This window comes from Monodelphis domestica, chromosome 8 (genome assembly GCF_027887165.1).
Source record: "Monodelphis domestica isolate mMonDom1 chromosome 8, mMonDom1.pri, whole genome shotgun sequence".
Lineage (NCBI taxonomy): Eukaryota > Metazoa > Chordata > Mammalia > Didelphimorphia > Didelphidae > Monodelphis > Monodelphis domestica.
Genome location: NC_077234.1, coordinates 248,193,646 through 248,211,855, shown reverse-complemented (window position 1 = coordinate 248,211,855; position 18,210 = coordinate 248,193,646). Strand labels below are relative to the sequence as shown.

At 33.4% G+C, this 18,210-nt stretch overlaps 1 protein-coding gene across 1 annotated transcript in view; it reads left to right on the top strand.

The window, feature by feature from the left end:
• Positions 1–18,210, top strand: part of EPHA3 (EPH receptor A3) — a 397,715-nt gene that overhangs the window by 307,874 nt on the left and 71,631 nt on the right. The window contains exons 7-9 of the mRNA XM_007500776.3: positions 7,053–7,215; positions 12,816–12,918; positions 13,529–13,596. Coding sequence (XP_007500838.1) covers positions 7,053–7,215; positions 12,816–12,918; positions 13,529–13,596 — 334 coding nt within the window. The remainder of the gene's footprint in view (positions 1–7,052; positions 7,216–12,815; positions 12,919–13,528; positions 13,597–18,210) is intronic.

The window sequence follows — 18,210 nt, the reverse complement described above, 5'->3', positions numbered from 1 at the left end:
AAAAAATAAGGCAATTTGGTAGAATGGAAAAAATGTTGGACTTGGAGACCTGAAACCTAACTGACTGGCATGGTATAACTGAACAAGAAACTTCAGCCTTTCTGGACATCACTTTCTTCATCTATAGAATAAGAGATTCAGGATAGGGAACCCCTAAGTCAGGGTGATAGAATGGAAAGAAGCCTTCTTCTGTAGCCAGGGGTTCTGAGTTACAGTTCTCTCCTTTAATTACTTTTTTATCCCTGGGTAAATTAGTTAAACTTATTTGACTTTAGTTTCTTCATCTGCAGAATGGTGGAGGAGGGAGTACATAAGTCAGCTTCTGAGGTCCCTTCAACTGTGAACCTAAAAAACCTTTTTCAGCAGAAATTTATTGATGTCTCTGCTTATATGATGCAATAGCCAGTGCCATTACCAAAGTATAGATATGTTTACCTAGACAAATTACACAGATACTTCATCACTGTATAAACTAATTATTTCTTCTTGATTTAAAATTATCTTAAATATTATAATCAAAGGTGTTAAAACAACACCAAGAGTTGTCAAATTACCTCATGGTCATGCAAATCATTTGTAAGATATACATCTCCCTTTTAAAAATGTCTTACACCATTGACTACATTCATGATTTGGTGATCTAATCATTTATTTGAGAATTTACTCAGACAAAAAATCATTCATTTGGCAATTTCTATTCTGCAGAATTTTTAACAATGTGTTTTAGTTTATTTTTCAGATTAAATGTCAATATAATTTCTTAATATTCATTTTCTGACATATTGCAATCCATGTTTTCTCTCCCTCTCACTCCCCCCAATAAAGCATATAATATGCTACAGGTTGTGCATATATTATCACATAATATATAGAGAAAAGTTCATGGAGGAAATAAAATGAAGAATGGTATGTTTCCGTTTGTAATCAGATTCCATTTGTTCCTTCTATGGCAGTGATCTTTTACAGAGTTTTAAGATATTCAGAAGATGTTACTTATATAATATCATGGATAGTGGCTTGGTGTCAGAGAAATATGTGTTCATTTCCCACCTCTGACACTTACAAGTTGTGTAACTCTGGAAAAATCCATTTAACTTTTTTTTCCTGTGTTTCCCTTAAGCACCTTCTCTGAACACATCTACTAAGTCATATAGTGTGGAAATTTCTTCAACACTCAATATTTGATCTGAGCTGATTGAAGAAATAGACACACTGGTTTGACACTGAAGAAATCATAGACAGTTCCCCATATCTTTATATCCCTTTAAATATCTCTTTAGTAGAAACAATATGAGACTGCAAAGAGATCTAATAATATGAACACATCCAAAATAATAGTATCAATAATTTAAAAAATCTTCAATGATTAATTCAAATGATTTTCCAAGTGGATTATGGCTTAGAGTAGGAAAAGATGGAGTAGGAAAGATCTTTAGAGATCATCTAGTTCAATATTTTCAAGCTCAGAGAAGGTTAAGTTACTTGTCCAAAGTCATACAGCAAGCTTGTGCTAGGTCTAGAATTAGAAACTTAATTCAGGTCAGCACTTTTTACACTATGCCAATTGCAAAAAATTTGTTTTCTTGGTACTTTTTTGTTTACTTTTCAAAATATATCTTAATTTTAATGTTACTAAAACCCATATTACAGTATAAAATAGAAACAAATTAATATATTTAAGGAGGCAAAGTCAAGATTAGAACTTGGTTCTTCTGAATCTTAAAAAGTAGTGTTTTTCCTATTATGTCAAATAACATCTTAAACATTTAAAATACAAGCTTTATTGAATCTGATCTAGAGATATATGGAAATTTAGTTTTTAATTCTGTTTCTTGCTATTTCTGAAACAGAAAGCTTCTTTTATTGAACAGGCTACATAGAGTTGGTTAATTTCCTGAAAGTTATCATCAAGTTTCTGGAAGGTGTATATGGGAGATTATGTGAAAATGAGAAATATTTGAGTCCACAGATCTTTTTCCCAGCCATTTGATCTTGTTTTGTTTAGTTTTCAAAGTAGTCTGCAACTCATTTGGAAATTACTATGTCTAATGGAAACAAATACTCACATGAAATAAATCTCTGCAATTTTAATATATCACATATTAATTAAGGTACCATCTGCAACATATATAGAGTTCGAACTCCTGTTTCACAGAAGGAAATAATTGTAATAGGATCTCTGGGGTTTTTTTGGGGGGGGTTATGCAACTATAAAAGTTTGGTAGACAATATGATGTAGGATTCCTAACTAACCAGTTTCATAGCTCTCTGAGGTTCCAATGCATAGTTACCTGGGTGCTTCCAGCCTCTCAGCTCATTAGGATTACTTATTAGGGTTCGATGGCCAATTTTTCCTATTTATTTTTCTTTCAAAATATACAGCTTTGAGGATGATGTTCAATGTACTTGTTTATTTCAGTGTTTGCGTGTATATTAAATAAACAGTTTGGAAACATATGTTCCAATTAGGAAAACTGAATTCCCCTGAGTTCTCAGCTATGCTGGCACCGAATCATTTCTGGTATTTCTTCTCTTCTCAAGTCATAATCTATCAACTGCTGATTCCTACATTCAAATTATTATATTCACAAAATTACAGCAACAGAATCCTCAAATTTCAGAGCAAAGAAGAACTTGAGTAATAAAATGGTTCACTCCTTTTGTAGATGAGGAAGCAGATGAGACTCAGAGAAGTTATAGAACTTCTTATTGGCCAAGGTCACAAAGCTATTGGCTGGTAGAAATGAGGCATTAGCTTAAATCAACTAAAATATTGTGGATCTTTTTTTCTTATGAAATCCAACTATCACAGATTTCCCTTGTCAAATGAGGAACAGAGACCGAGACATGATTTTCCACAGAAGTTTGTGTAGGAATACATAAGCGCACACGTATACAGATAGCTATTCATACATCCCCCCCCCCCCCCAGTAAAGATTAGTGACTTTCCATTGCCAAATGAATTTACATTTTTAACCTTTCCTTTTTGTCTTAGAAACAACTCTAAGATAAAAAAGACTTGGCAAATGGGGTTCAGTTATTTGTTCAGGATCACACAGCTAGGAAGTATCTGGTATAAGATCTGAACCCAAGTCCTCCCCACTCTAGGTCAGATGCTTTATCAGCTATGCTTCCTAGTTGCCCTAACCAACTTATATTTGTAAGGAAACTATATAAAACCCGTTTGTAAAGCAAAATCTTTTTAATTTCATAAGAGAGTTGTTTACTTTGACATATTTCCATGTAAGAAAGAACCTTCTTCAGCCATGTTATAGACCCTTTGGAGAAGGTGCCTTACTGATTATAGATGCTAAATAAATAAATGTTGGTAGACTATAAGAACTAAAATGAATCTAATAAACTATAAAAAGCAAGGTTTCTCATGCTTTTTTGGTCCATAAACCCTTTTAAAATCTGTCTTTAATACAAAAAGAAATGTATTCTAGAATTTACCTTGAATATCAATATACAAGTAAAATAGATTAGTTTTCACAAAGAAAATTATAACATAAAACTCTTTCCAATAAAACTACTTTAAAATTATTTCAACAGGATAATGAAATTATTTACCAAACATTATCATTATTCATTTGTTAAATTATGCATAATATTAAGATTAAATGTTATCCAAGTTGAGAACCCTTAGTCCAGTGCAACTCCTTTAAATTTGTTGATTTAGCTGAAGTCCCAAAACATACCATCATTTCAATACAGGTTATAATAACTTAACTGAAAGGATTAGTTTCTCTATATCAGTCTGGACTGGAAAAGATCAATATAGGAACTTTGGGTTGTATACATCTGTTCTCCCCTTGAGGCTCCCTTTCTTTTTTTTTCCCTTGTAAACAATATTTAACTGAATTGGGTAGGCAACCAGAGATGTCATTAGTACTCACTACATAGTTTTCAAAATGGATTAAAGAAAATAAATGGAGTATCCATTCTTCTAGCCATGGACATCTTTCCATAGTTTCATAAAGGCATAAAGAAGTGGCACAACTAGATGATGAATTTTGCATGATTCCAAGTCCTATGAACTTCTGTGAGATCTTATTAGTGTTGGAAGCAGTAATGCAGTCTCACAGGATTGCTGAACATGTTTTATTATCATCTTAATCTGCTTTATCTAAGCAGCAACTCAACCAAAGTTCATATGTCTGACCAGCAAGGTATGCATGCTTTATCTTCCTGATGGTGGTCATCTCACCTATGAATGGCATATGTGGAGGAAAAAGATTCCACTGGGCAACCTGAATTCAGAACTCTTGAGGTCTAGGTCTTTGAACTTACAAGGTAGCCACTAAAGTTAGGGGCACCCATCTTTGGATCTTTGTTCTACTCAAGGGAAGAAACACAAAGGAAAACAGGTCCCAGAAATAAGACACCCATGCCAGATTTAAAGAGTAAACAAAATGTGTTTGCTGCCATATATGTGGAGCTCTCATAGCTTTGAAGAGAGAGAGGAGAGGAGGAGAGAAATACCTCACTTAGAATTCTAAGAGAGAGCTTACCGTCTTTTCTCTGTGAGTATAAGAAACAGTAAGGGCAAAACTTGTTTCTTCTCTTAAGGCTATTGAATAGGTACTACTTTTACAGTTGAGTAACCTATCAACTTTGACAGAACCCTCCCTCCTAGCAATAATCCCAGAGGCCAATAGCTCATAGGGAGCCTGTAACTATTTATGCCTTTTAGAAGGGTTCGGAGGACATGTAGTACTGAAAGTGCTTTAAACATGGCACCCACTTTAGTGGTGCTAAAGAACTTTAAGGATTCTCTCATTACATCCTTCATTTTACAGAAGAGGAAGCTGAGATTCAGAGAGATTAAGTAATTTTTCCAAGGATACAGTTTGTAAGCTGGCAAAGCACAGGCTTTGAATACATTTTCTCTGACTCCAAAATGTGGTACTCATTCCATTGGCAGATGAGTGGCAATGCATACAGTTCTGGTGAAGGAATCAAGGAAGACTTGAGATAAATCTGGCCTCACAAATTTAATAGCTATGTGATCTGGGGCATGTCACTACACCTCTGCTTCAGCTTCTTCAGCTATAAAATGGGGATTATAATATCAACACCCATGCTTTGGTTCTTGCTTGGCAAATAGTAGGTGCTATAAATACTTGTTTCTTTTCTTCATCCCTTCATTTTAGCTTGCTATATTATCGGGATGAGTGAGCCTCTCCCTCCTCTAGGACTTCAATACATAGTTCACCAATAAACATTTAATAAGTACCTCATTTGTGCCAGGCACTGATCTAGGCACTTACAGACAGACAAAGACAAAAAAAAAAGGCTCTGTCCTCAAGGAGCTTATTATATTCTAATGAAGGAGACAATATGCACATGTGGAAGGAGAATTTTGTTCAACCTGTGTAGAATTTTACAAGTTTGCAAAGATAACCTATAAGAATAATACCTGTGTTTCCTTGAGAGGGCACATTTGTATAACAGAAAGAATGGGGCCTGCATTCATTTTAGACCAACTTTCCAGTCCTACCCTTAACACTTATAAGACGTGTGAAGTTGGATAAGGCACTAACCCCTCTGTAAGTCACAGTTTTCCTACAAGCAAAAGGTTATGCAAATCAAACACACAAACATACGAATGTAAGTTTTTAAATGAGGAGGCAGGAATTGAACTAATAGAATTTATCTAGAATTACATCATATTTGGAACAAGTTCCAGAGAAGTCTAGATCTTTTCTTCAATTTAATCACATTCCCTGATTCAGTAGTAAACTTATAGTGCTCAGAAAATCATCTACATATAGCCACATGCAAAAATCTTTATATCTTAAAAATGAAATGCTATTAGTGGCACAATCATGGTGTTTTTAAAATTTCTACAATTAGAAAAATCTAGGAAACTAACACAAAGGAATAGGTTATGCCTTGAAAAATCCATTTTTGGTTGTGGATTGGAACATTCTCTGAGTCCTAACCTGTTTTGTAATATGCTCACAGAAATATAAAGAAGCCATTAAAATACTTTAATTTTTTAGATTACAGAGATTTTTTTCTAGTTCCAAATTCTCTCCTAATAAACTCTCTACTCAGTGAGATGCAAGAAAAACAAAAGTTACTACAAATATGAATAGCCATGCAAAACAAATTTCCAAATTAGAGATATTTTTAAAAACCAAGAAAAAGAAAGGAAGGGGAGAATGTGCTCCAATCTGCATCTGAATCCATTATTTTTCTGAATGGAAGGGGATAACTTGTTTTATCATGAATTTTTGGAACTGTGATTATTTATGTGTTGAACAGAGCTAAGTCTTCCAAGGTTGATTATATTTACAATGTTGTTTTTACTGTATAAATTGCACTGTTTCTGCTCATTTTACTTTGCATCAGTTCATACAAGCCTTCCTGGATTTTTCCCCTGAAACCATACCGTTCATCTTTTCTTACAGCACAATAGTATTCTTTCACATTCATGTACTACAGGATGTTCAACTATTCTCCATTTGATAGTTTCCCCTCCTTTTCCAGTTCTTTGGTACTATAAAGAGTTGCTCCAAAAATATGTGCACATGTTGGTCCTTTCTTTTTTTTTTTATTTGAACTCCTTGGAATAAAGACCTAGTAGTGATATAACTTGCTCAGAGGATATGCACAGTTACAAATCACTTTCCAGAATGGTTGAACTAGTTCACTGACTCACAAATAGTGAATTGGTGTGCTTGTTTTCCCACGTCTCCTTCAGCATTTGTCATTTTCCTTTCCTTTTGTGGGTCGCCTTAATTTGTCTGAAGGCTATGAGTTACTAATTTGGCATTGTTTTAATTTTCATTTCTCCAATTATTACTTATTATTATAATAAATTATATATATATAATTATAAAGCTTTTTTATATGCCTAATGATACCTTTGATGTCTTCCTCAGAAAACTGCCTGTTCATATCCTCTAATCATTTCATCAATTGGAAATAGAGCTTATTTTTAGACATTTATTTCAATTCCATGTATATTTGAGAAATGGGTCCTTTATACAATTTCTTATAGTTACAAGGATTAGGTTTTAATGTGATTATTTCTTACCTCAAAGCAGGAGCAAGAGACAAGTTATACTATTCTGAGGGCAAGAGGCACGAATGTTACCATCAGTGGCCTCAAACCTGATACCACTTACGTCTTCCAAATCCGAGCCCGGACAGCAGCTGGATATGGGACCAACAGCCGCAAGTTTGAGTTTGAAACTAGTCCAGATTGTACGTATCATTTCAACTGATTTTAAGTGTTTGTGTATGTAGTTTTAAACCAACTGGAATGGTTAGTTTCATTCCCTTCCAGACTTCAGTAAATGCGATGTACAGTAACTATTTATGATCTGTCATTTACTGTAATAGTAGTACGGAATTTTATATTTTATCTTTTCAATTAAAATCTGCTCTGAGGGATATATGGGGAACTACAACAGGTGGGTTTTCCCTCCTTTTTCTACCTGATCATATTTCCCCTGCTGGAATAAATATATTTCTTGGTTAGCCAGAAACTTGTATTAAAGAAAGGTGTTCGATAAAGTAACAGAATCCAAATGTTTCTTATTCCAGATATTTTTATTTTAGGTTTATTACTGAACTCATTCAACTGTGTACTAAAAATTTTCTTATCCATGAGGATTTTGCTTTTGTTTTAAATCATAATTTAATGGTCAAGGAATATATTGATAAATATTTATATCTGTATCTTTTGAAGATTGTAGATTATTTTTCCCGCACCTGTTTAATCATTTTAATTAGTCACCTACTTTTAGAGACTCCATTTGAACCTGAAATTTATACTACCTTTATATTGACAAATATTTCCTAAATTGCATAACTTGAGCATTTAATACAGTAAAACAGACCCAATAGTTTTCCTAGTGGTAAATTTTATTTTCTAATTTCTTGTTTTTAATGGAATAACTTTCTTGTGATTAAAAAAAAAAACTCTACTCATGGTTTTAAGCAGAGAACTGCAATAAACTTTCAAAGTAACTTAGCTATTAGTCTGGAATTAATATTTATAGGGCAGTTTCTTTAAGAAATATATATTAATATAACATTAAAAATAAAATCATGCGTTTCTTCTACAGTTTATAAAATCTTAGTAATACCTGCATTTTACTGCTTTAATTCATGATGAACCAATAATGCTTCTTTTATCTGTCCAGCTAGCAAATAGCCCTTATTCTCCAGCACACAATTAATTTTTGCTCCCTCTTAACCCCTTCTTCTCAATCTCCCATGGTAAAATCGACTTGCTGCAAAATGTGAAAATTTACTTTTCATATTAGATCCCTGAACTTTAAAGATAAAAACAAAACATCCCCTACGTAATGTTTATGAGGAAGTATATCATTTGATATAATATATTTCAGTACTATATGAGAATAACTGTACTTAAGGTTTTCATGATTGGAATTTTATTATACAAAGAATCATTTACTCATCAAGTCTTTTACATTTAGCTTTTTTACTTTCAAACAAATAATTGAAATATTGTAAGATTTAAAATGCAATTATAAAATATTCAAAAAGAATGTTTGTTAATCACAAGTATAAACATTTAAAATATTAACATTCTTCCTACTTGAGATTATCTAAGAAATATGAGCATTTGATTTCCAAATAAATAAGAAATACAATTTGTAGAAGCGAAAGCTCACGTAATAGTTCATTGTCCTAGCCAGCACTTAGCCTTCATTAATCTGACATACATGTGAATTTTCAAGAAAAATAACAAAAAAATTCCAACATTCTAATGTAATTCAAGATTATACCACAGATATTGCTGTGATAAATTTTACTCATGAACTACTAATAAGGCTTGAGTGTCTGAGGTTTAAAAAATGCTCTGTTTAAAGACTACAATGTCTTAAAAATAAACAATGAAATTTTGCAATATAAGCCAAATGGTTTTACACTTGGAATGTTTGAATAGAGGGAAAAGTTAGGGACAGAGGGCCATGTGAACTATTTTTTTTCTCAATTCCCATTTTTTAGACAGTATTATGCTTAAGTAATATGACTTTTTAAAAATTCAATTCAAAATTAATATGCTTTTTTCCTTGATGACATGGTTCGATGGGGACATGATTGGGGATGTAGACTCTAAATGATCACTCTATTGCAAATATTAATAATATGAAAACAGGTCTTGATCAGTGATACATGTAAACCCCAATTAAAATATGAATCCTGTAACCATGGGAAAATATTCTAAATTAAATAAGTAAATGAATGAATTTTTAAAAAATTAGTATGTTTTATTTCCAGGTTTGAAGTATCAAAAGAAGGTATCATCTACTTCACTAAAGTCCAAAGAAAAATTCACTTTCAATTTAAAAACAAAAGCAAGCATTAAAATTATTTGTTATCTGGCTTGGTAATATGTAAAAAAATATATTTGTTATGAAAATATAGATGGCACCATTAAATAGAAGATTAAAGTTTTAGAAATATTTTGCATAAATTATTATCCAGAAATAATTCATCATATTATTTTACAGTAGAAAATCACCTAGTCTACTTCCCCTCCCATTTTATGAATGAATGGTCCTATTAAGCAATCTTTATTCACGGTATCAAAGATTTTATTGTTTGAAAGCAACAATTATGACTTTCTATCTGGTACTTTGACTAACACATCACAATAAGGAAGACCTGAATTCACATCCATCCTCAGACATTTACTGTCAATTCAACCCTGCATGAGTTACTAAACTGCTGTCTTCCTCAGTCTTTAAAATGGTCATAATAAAACATGTCTTAGAATTATTGGGAGAATGGCATGACATAGTTTGTAAAGCCTTTTGTAAACTTCAAAGCAATATACAAAACTATTATTATCAAAATATCATATATATTCAAGATTACCTAATTAATAGTAATGCCAGTGACATTATTTTCCTTCTTACTTTAGAGAAATTAGCAGAATAGTCGAATGTTAGAACTAGAAGGATTTTTAGAGATCATTTAGTTCAATCTCATCCTTATTTTTAAGTGAGGGAAATGAAAACTATTTCTGGAAGTCTCCTTCTCTCTTGAGTCTAAATTGAACCATTTTGTCTGAGGTGTCTAATGAAAATTTAATTGAGTTTAAAACCTACCACCTTTCATAAATTTGTGCCAAGAAAATAAAAAGATGATCACAATTATAATATAGCATTTTAAAACTATAATCCATCATACTTAAAATACTCCTGAATCTAAAATCTCATTTACTTGCCAAACACATGAAGCAACCAAAAGTAAAACTGTGTTAGATTATAAACTCATGTATAAAATGTTACAAAGAAGAATGTTGGATAATAAAGTGTAAGACTGTCATTAAAATATCATTTCATACTATACATCTCCATACTATTCCATACCATACCATACTATGCCATTTAATTTATGGAGCTTTGTTTTATTAAAATTTTTATATTGAAATTATTTCTGCCTGGTCTTAATCAATAGAAAATATTATTTTTAAATAATATAAAGTATCATGGCAGAGTGAATAGAGAGCCAGCCTGGAAAGCTAGAAGATGTGAGTTTGAATTCTGCCTCTGAACTATGCTTGCTATGTGACTCTGACCCAGAGATTTAGCCAGTTAGTGATACAGGCAACTTTCTAAGATTATAATTAGAGCAAGTACTAATCTAAATTGGTAGAGTTTGCATTTTTCCTGGGTGTTGCCCTTACCCATTACCCTTCTACACTGCCCCAGTGACAATAAGAAAATGACTTCCTGCCCCAGTTTAGACTCTTATTTCAAAGAAGGAGATGATAGAGGAAGGGACGAAACTCCTCTTTTCTATTTCATCCTGCCTTTTTTCAGTTTAAAATCCCATATTTTATAGTAGCTGTTCTCAAATATTTTGTTTTTGAGACACAGCATTTTACAAGTATTAAATATAATAATCTTTGTGTTCTATCTTTTGAAATTTACTATATTGGAAACTACAAGAGACTGGTAATATTCTGAAAGGTTTTGACCTCTTACCTCCTGAAAGGGGTCAGAGGATGCATTGCAGTTCACACACTGGGAACTGACAAAGTAACAGAATATCTTTTCTACCTATACCTGGGATTTGAAGGTATTCAAAAACCCCTGTTGCCGACTTTGTAAGTTACTGGTCCCCCTGGTATTAATTTTACAAACAAAACATGGTAGATTCTGAACCAAAAAGTAAAAAATTAATTCAGAATAGAACAAAATAATCTTATTTATGTAATACTTATGTTTTAACAGATATGAGACAGGTGCTTTGGTGCAGTAGGGGCTCAAAGTACAGGAACATGCATGTTTGGTATAGGGTAAATTGTAATACTCAACGAGATTAATGGTTGCCATTTTGTAAACATTTATAGTTCAATTCAATTTAGTTTGACAAGTATTTATTAGCCACCTTCAGTGTTGTGGGCACTGGACTACCAAGTTCCTTTGTATTAGCAAACAATATATTTTGCACCTTTAGTTTCATTTTACCCCCCCCCATATACATATTTTAAGATCTTAAATTACCAGCTTTTTGAACATTATAGAAAAAGATCTTGATTTGTTTTAAGCTGCCAGCTGATTTTTCTGAAATCTTCCTGATTCTTTAAAACATTTTCTCCACAATAATATTTTAAATATACTTCTGAAGAGATATTCAAATTCTATGACATTACTTTGGAAATTTGGCATAATAATCTGCAGCAAATTGCATGTCTTATCTACTTAACTGCTTTGTGAGCAGTGCAGAAGGCATGTCTTTTATGTACTTTGGGAAGAAAATCAACGTTTATTAAATGCCAGCGATGTGCCAGGCACTATGCTAAGCATTTGATAATATATCTCATTTAATCTTTATGTAAAATAGTATGGGACAGACTCTATCTGATAGAGGAAAGAACCCTAGCCATGAACGCAAGAAGTTCTCTCATGATCTCCATCAGCTTTATTACTGAACGAGACATATCCACCAAGAGCTTAGATTCCTTACTAGTAAAATGTGAATACAACCCTCTGGTTACAATTTCACTAAATTGGCTTAAAGTTCCATTGAAATGACGCCTGTAAAATCTTAAGCAAGCCTTCTAGCAACAGATAAAGTCAATGATTATTATCACTCTACCTTGGTGATGAATAAATGTTTGCCATTGGTGTGGTGGTAAGAGTGACAATGATGATTATGATGGTGATAGAGGTAATGATGATGATGATGATGATGATGATGATGACAACAAAAATTAAAAGCTTGTAGAGGACATAAACCCTTAGTAGCCATTGGGTAAATCTATATATATATATATATAACTTCATTACTGAATTGTATTTCACCTTTTAATTGAATAATTATTTAATTCTATGCAAATGATGTTTAAAACTTTTTGTCCTAGATAGTATGCATTCCATTTCCATGCCTTCTCTGGGAATATCTTGCTAAATTAATAAATTATCTCTCCAGATCTTTTACTTGAAAAAAGATAAGGAAAACTGGTCAGGTTGGACTCAATAAATATTTGTTGACTGGGCTGGTGATTTCCATGAGGCAAGACATGGTTTGTTCCTTTTAAAGTTACTTCCCTTAAAATTCTACTTAAGTATAAGCAGTTAACTTTGTGTTACTAAGCACTTAAATAGAATTGGCAGGGGAAATACCATCTAATAGGAAACTTCTGTTTTTGAGATGGGGAAACTTTGTGCAAAGATGAATTGCTTCTTAAGCGACTACTAAGCATTAAGTCATTTTCAGGTAAAGCACAAAGAAGAATAGAAATGACTTAATTTATCAGCTCTCCATGTGGGTGTCAGTTGTGATGTGTTAATGCCTTTTTTTCTTTGACCTTACAGCGTTCTCCATCTCTAGCGAGAATAGCCAGGTTGTCATGATAGCCATTTCAGCTGCAGTTGCAATTATTCTTCTGACAGTTGTGGTGTATGTCCTGATCGGGAGGTGAGTTCATAGTCTATCTTATACATTTACTTTTTTTCTTTTCTTATCTGCTGCCAGAGTTTGATGAGAGAAGTCAATCAAGAATTTCCAGGTAGAAAAGTTGCTTGGGTTTGAGATTCTGCTATTACCTCTTTTTTTTTAATTCTTTTATTTCTTCTCCACTTTGTCTTACCTTATCTACCTGTTCTCTATTTTTTTCGTCTCCTGTTCTATCTCCCCTCTATTTTCCCTTTCTTTTATTCCAGAAGCCCATGACAATATCATTTAGCAATAATGATTGCTAATAATTCCCTAATTTTCATTCATTTGATAACTGTTAAAACATTTGTAAACATTATGAGGATCCTAGGACCACTCAACTGGAGTGGTCAACTCAACTGGAGAAGCAAATTATGGGGTTTGGGAAGTTCCAAAAATTCTCCCATTAGTTTTCTCTTCTGAGAGTGTAGTTTTCCTGTAGATAACATAGAAAATGTGATCAACATTAAACTTTCACTAAAACATTTAATTGGTTAGGGAAAACACTTTATTCTCATGCTCCTTTCACATGCTATAAATATGGAATGATTTCAAATTTCCTTTTCAAATGTTCCTCTTGCTTTATTCCTAGATTTTGTGGCTATAACAAATCAAAGCATGGTACAGAGGAAAAAAGACTTCATTTTGGGAATGGACACTGTAAGTTTCTGTATTTTGATTTTAACATTTTAATTTGGCATTTATTGATTCATGAACAAAATCATATTGCACCTCTTAAGTGTGGTGAAAAATAAAGTTTTCTGAGAAACAATGTGGCAAATAAAATTGATATTTAGAAGGAAAAGAAGATATAGTTCTCAAAATTAAGTAATCTTTTAGAGGCTGCATTACAGAATTAAGGTAAATAGGATCCTACAGGATATGTCCAAAAAAGATGCATGACGGGTATTAAACCAAATGATTTCTACTATGTATTGCTGATGTGCAAAAGAGAATATCAACTTGCTCATTTCCAATCTTTCTACTGACATTAAAATGGGAATTTATTTTCTAATTTCTAAGGAGAAAAATTCATATAAAAGATTTCTGCCTCTGCAATATCCTATTCCATATTTGCCCACCAAGAAGTGCACAGACCTGCTGTTTTACTGCGAGGTTACCTAATGGTCAGTTATTAGCTAAAACTATATCTTTTACCATTTAATACAAACAACTGAGTCTCTTCTAATTTTTTACAAAAGAAAAACTATTCTGGAGATAAAAGTACTTAATTACAGATAAAAAGACTTTCTGGTTTTTGTTTTGGTGAAGCACATTGCACCAGATGTTTTTGGAGAATGAAAATCGGCTTCCTTTTCAAAAATAGTGCCCATTTGAAAGTGGCAATCAAAAATGGATGCCATAAAATAAATGGCAGAATTTTTTGATTATTTTTGAAGTACAAATTATCTACCTATAAAAATCTATTCAGCTTTTTTTTCTCTCACATATATTTGCTAGAAATCTGCACAGTGGGGTGAATCACCCCATAGATTTGCTTCCAGGAACAGTAATATTAGCTATATCTCAAGTGAAAACTTCATTAATAATTGCCAACATGAGGTATATGTACAGTAGCTTGGAGAAAGAATATATTCCAAAATGTGATTGCAATGGGACCTAAGTGGCACCAATTGCCAGATGACATTTTTCTTTTTGTCTAATGTGTTTTCCTTCTGTTTCTTTCTGATTGGAACATGGCTGTTATAATAGTTCCCAAGATCATTATACCACTATAGACAATTAATGAACAATTAATGAACTGGACACAAACAACCCAATATTTATGTATGCCCCATATCAGTAATGCTTCATGATTCAAATTTAATTAGGTTATAAAATAAAAGCAGTCATTAAAAAAGTGCCAGAGATGAATTGCAGGTCATGGTTTGTTTTTTTCCCTGGCTGTCTGACACCGTGAGGCAATAGCCATTCATAAATGAGTCAGAGAAGTTAACTTCCTATGGATTAAGGGGCTTTTAATTTGAACTAGACAACTGACTGTAAATATTGTTTTTAGAGCAGTACCATGCCAATTCTGTGCATTTTATTATGAATTTAGGCCTTTGATGCCTTTTTTGTATGCATGAATTTACTGTATCATAAAGACCTGGTGGAGCTATGAGATTATATAGTGGCATTTGTTAAAACTTGACTTTTCTTCAATTTCACGATGTCCTTAAAAGACATAGAAAGTTCAACATACTCTGGCAGCAAGAGGATAAAGTAACCTCCATGCCTGTCGTAAACTTTCTGCATCTTAAATACCACAGATGGTTTATTTCAGTCCATTTATTCTGTATTACTTTAAAAAAGCTCCAGCTAGGAACTATTCCCTCCAGCCTTATTACAAATCCTATAATATTGCTTCAAAGGAACAGAAATGTGCTTCACCTCCTCAGCTCCTGTCCCGTTGCCCTCTCTGGCTGGGTCCTCCCCCCCCCCTTTTTTTTTTACCTTTTGCTACCCTTAGGGCAACTCATGCTGGTAAAATGGAAATGTAAATTATTGTGTTTGCACAGAATGAGCTGTAAAGTAGTACAGCTTAACACATGTGCATGTGTTTATTATCTGTTTTTCAGGACAGAACCCAGTTACTCTATGTGCTGCCCTTAATTATTGGTGTGAAGGGATTATTCTTCCTGCAGCCTGGATCACCTGATCCCTGGACCCTCTGGGGTCACCATTTAAAAATCAGCAGGAGAAGTCCCAACAGGGAACAGTCTTTTATTTTTGTTGTGTGTGGCAGGTTTTTTGTTGTTGATGGTGGTTTTTTTTTTAATTGAATGGAGTGAGGAGGACTGTAACTTGAATTTAGTGAGCCTGGAAAAGCCACTTACAAAATTTTTAACAAATAGCAATATAGGGGCAATTACTTTTTTGCCTTTATTTAGGAATAATCAGCAGGCTTTTAAGATCACACTTTTCTGTTAGTGCTTTCCTTAGTGAACATTAAAGAAAGAAACATTGAAAAATTTGTTTTTGAGTCCAAGAATTTACTTTGCAATCTTTTCTGAGCCAATTGCTGGCAACTCATTTTATAATCCTCTGAGTAACTTCTGATGCCAGTAAATCTCCATAAAATTGATTTTCTTAAGCTCTTCAAGGAAAAGAAACACAGTTGTGATTATTTGATAAAATAACACCATCTACCTGAGGTTTTAAAGCCTTTTTTCTTTGAGGAACAAATACTAATATTCCTTTATTATATGTTAAATAATATAGGTGCACACATAGTCCTAGTTGAAGCTAACATATGGACCTCAGCTATAGGCATTCAGTATATTGATATATTGACCCAAGTGATGAGAAGAGAGGGGGACAACAGATTGGTAGCAGTCATTGTGGTCTTATGAATTGATATGAGAGTTTTTATTAATGTCTCCCTTTTCTCTTTAAGAGGCAAAGGAGCAATAAGATTACTGAGTAAGAGACCCCCTGATGTGTAGATTGTTAGTTGGTGACAGTAAACAGGGTGTGGCTGAGTGTTGTTAGTGAGTTGCAGACAGTTGGAAAGAGGCTTTTGTCTCTGGGTCCCCTGAGGAGAGGAGTGTGTGGCTTATGTGCGCTTTCTTTCTAGGACTGGGAGTTTCTAACTGACAGTTGGAGACAAAAAAATGGATTTAAGGCCTTAACAGCCTAATTGATTATTGATTAACTTAGGTAGATAGATAGTGGGCAAATTATTAGATTAGATTAGATTAGGAAAGTAGGCTAGGCCTTGGACTGGCAGAAGAAACTGCCCTCGAAGACAGATAAATTTAGGGGTTTTAGAAATTTTTAGTTAGGATTGGGATCATAGGTATAGTTATAAGCTATTATACAATTACTTTCACTGTCCTCCTTTTTCTTTCCTATCCATACTTTCCTAATAATAAATGAAGTTTATATTGCATTTAAGAAACTGCTTTCTTGACTTTTGTTCAAACTCCTACCCCGAAAATTTAATCCTTCACATCCTGGCAAGCCAGATAGGAGTTTGATTGATATATTAATCTTCTGTTCCTTATCAATAATTGGAACAAGTAGAGGTATAACCATGGTGCAAGCTATCATGGTATGGGTAATAAAGGAGGTAGTGCCAATTTACCTCTGATACCTCCCAATACCAGGGACCTTCCCTGAGTTTTTACATCTCACAATTTTGGATTGTCTCTGATTAGTACCACTTATGGGAGTATTTATGCTGTCCAGATTGTTTCAAAGGTACCAACTATATCAAGTCTTTAGTTTAATTCTTTTTTTTTTTTAAACCCTTACCTTCAGTCTTGGAGTCAATACTGTGTATTGGCTCCAAGGCAGAAGAGTGGTAAGGGCTAGGCAATGGGGGTTAAGTGACTTGCCCAGGGTCACACAGCTGGGACGTGTCTGAGGCCAGATTTGAACCTAGGACCTCCCATCTCTAGGCCTGACTCTCAATCCACTGAGTCACCCAGCTCCCCCCCCCCCAGTTTAATTCTTAATAAGAAAAAGAAACAACTAGAAGAGAAATTAATGGCAACTAGAGTTGTATATCTTGAGGATTGCATATCTCAATTGATTAAAACTATTGTCCAAAATGAAACTATCTCTAAAGTTAAAGATACTATCTCTCAATTTACTAAAACTATTGCCCACCAAAATAAAACTATTTCTAAAGCTGCTCAACTTGAAGATAGTATCTCTCAAATGGCTAAATCTATTAAGCAACAAAATGAAATTATCTCTCACTTGAACCAACCTGCCTCTCCTACTGTTTCTAATTCTCCCACCAAGGCAGCAAAAACCAAAAACCAAAAGAAAGAAGATACTAACCTAAGGCTACTTCCTTTAAGAGAAGTATCAACCTTTAATCTTAAAAGACAGCTAATGAATATAAGGCATCAAAAAATATTTAATGCTCAGAATATGGAGGGATTTAAGTGGAGCACTTCTTTTGAGGAGGATCCCCTAGCAGTTATGAAAAAGCTTGAAAAAATTTGCAGGCAATTCAATCCAACCTGGATTGATTTTGAACAGCTTCTAGATGAATTACTAACTAAAAGGGAAAAGGATAAAGTTATCAGGCTTACCAATGAGGCCTGGCCTCTTCAGGACCCTCATTGGGACTTTAATGAGGAACAAGAATACATGAGATTATGTCATGCTAGGGAGGCAGTACTTAATGCAATGTGAGCTTCTTTATATAGACCTGGTACCTGGACAAAATTTGAAAACTAAAGCAAGAGACAGGGGGAAAATCCTTCACAGTTCATGGATCAACTTATAGAACTGTGAAGAAGATATATAGACATA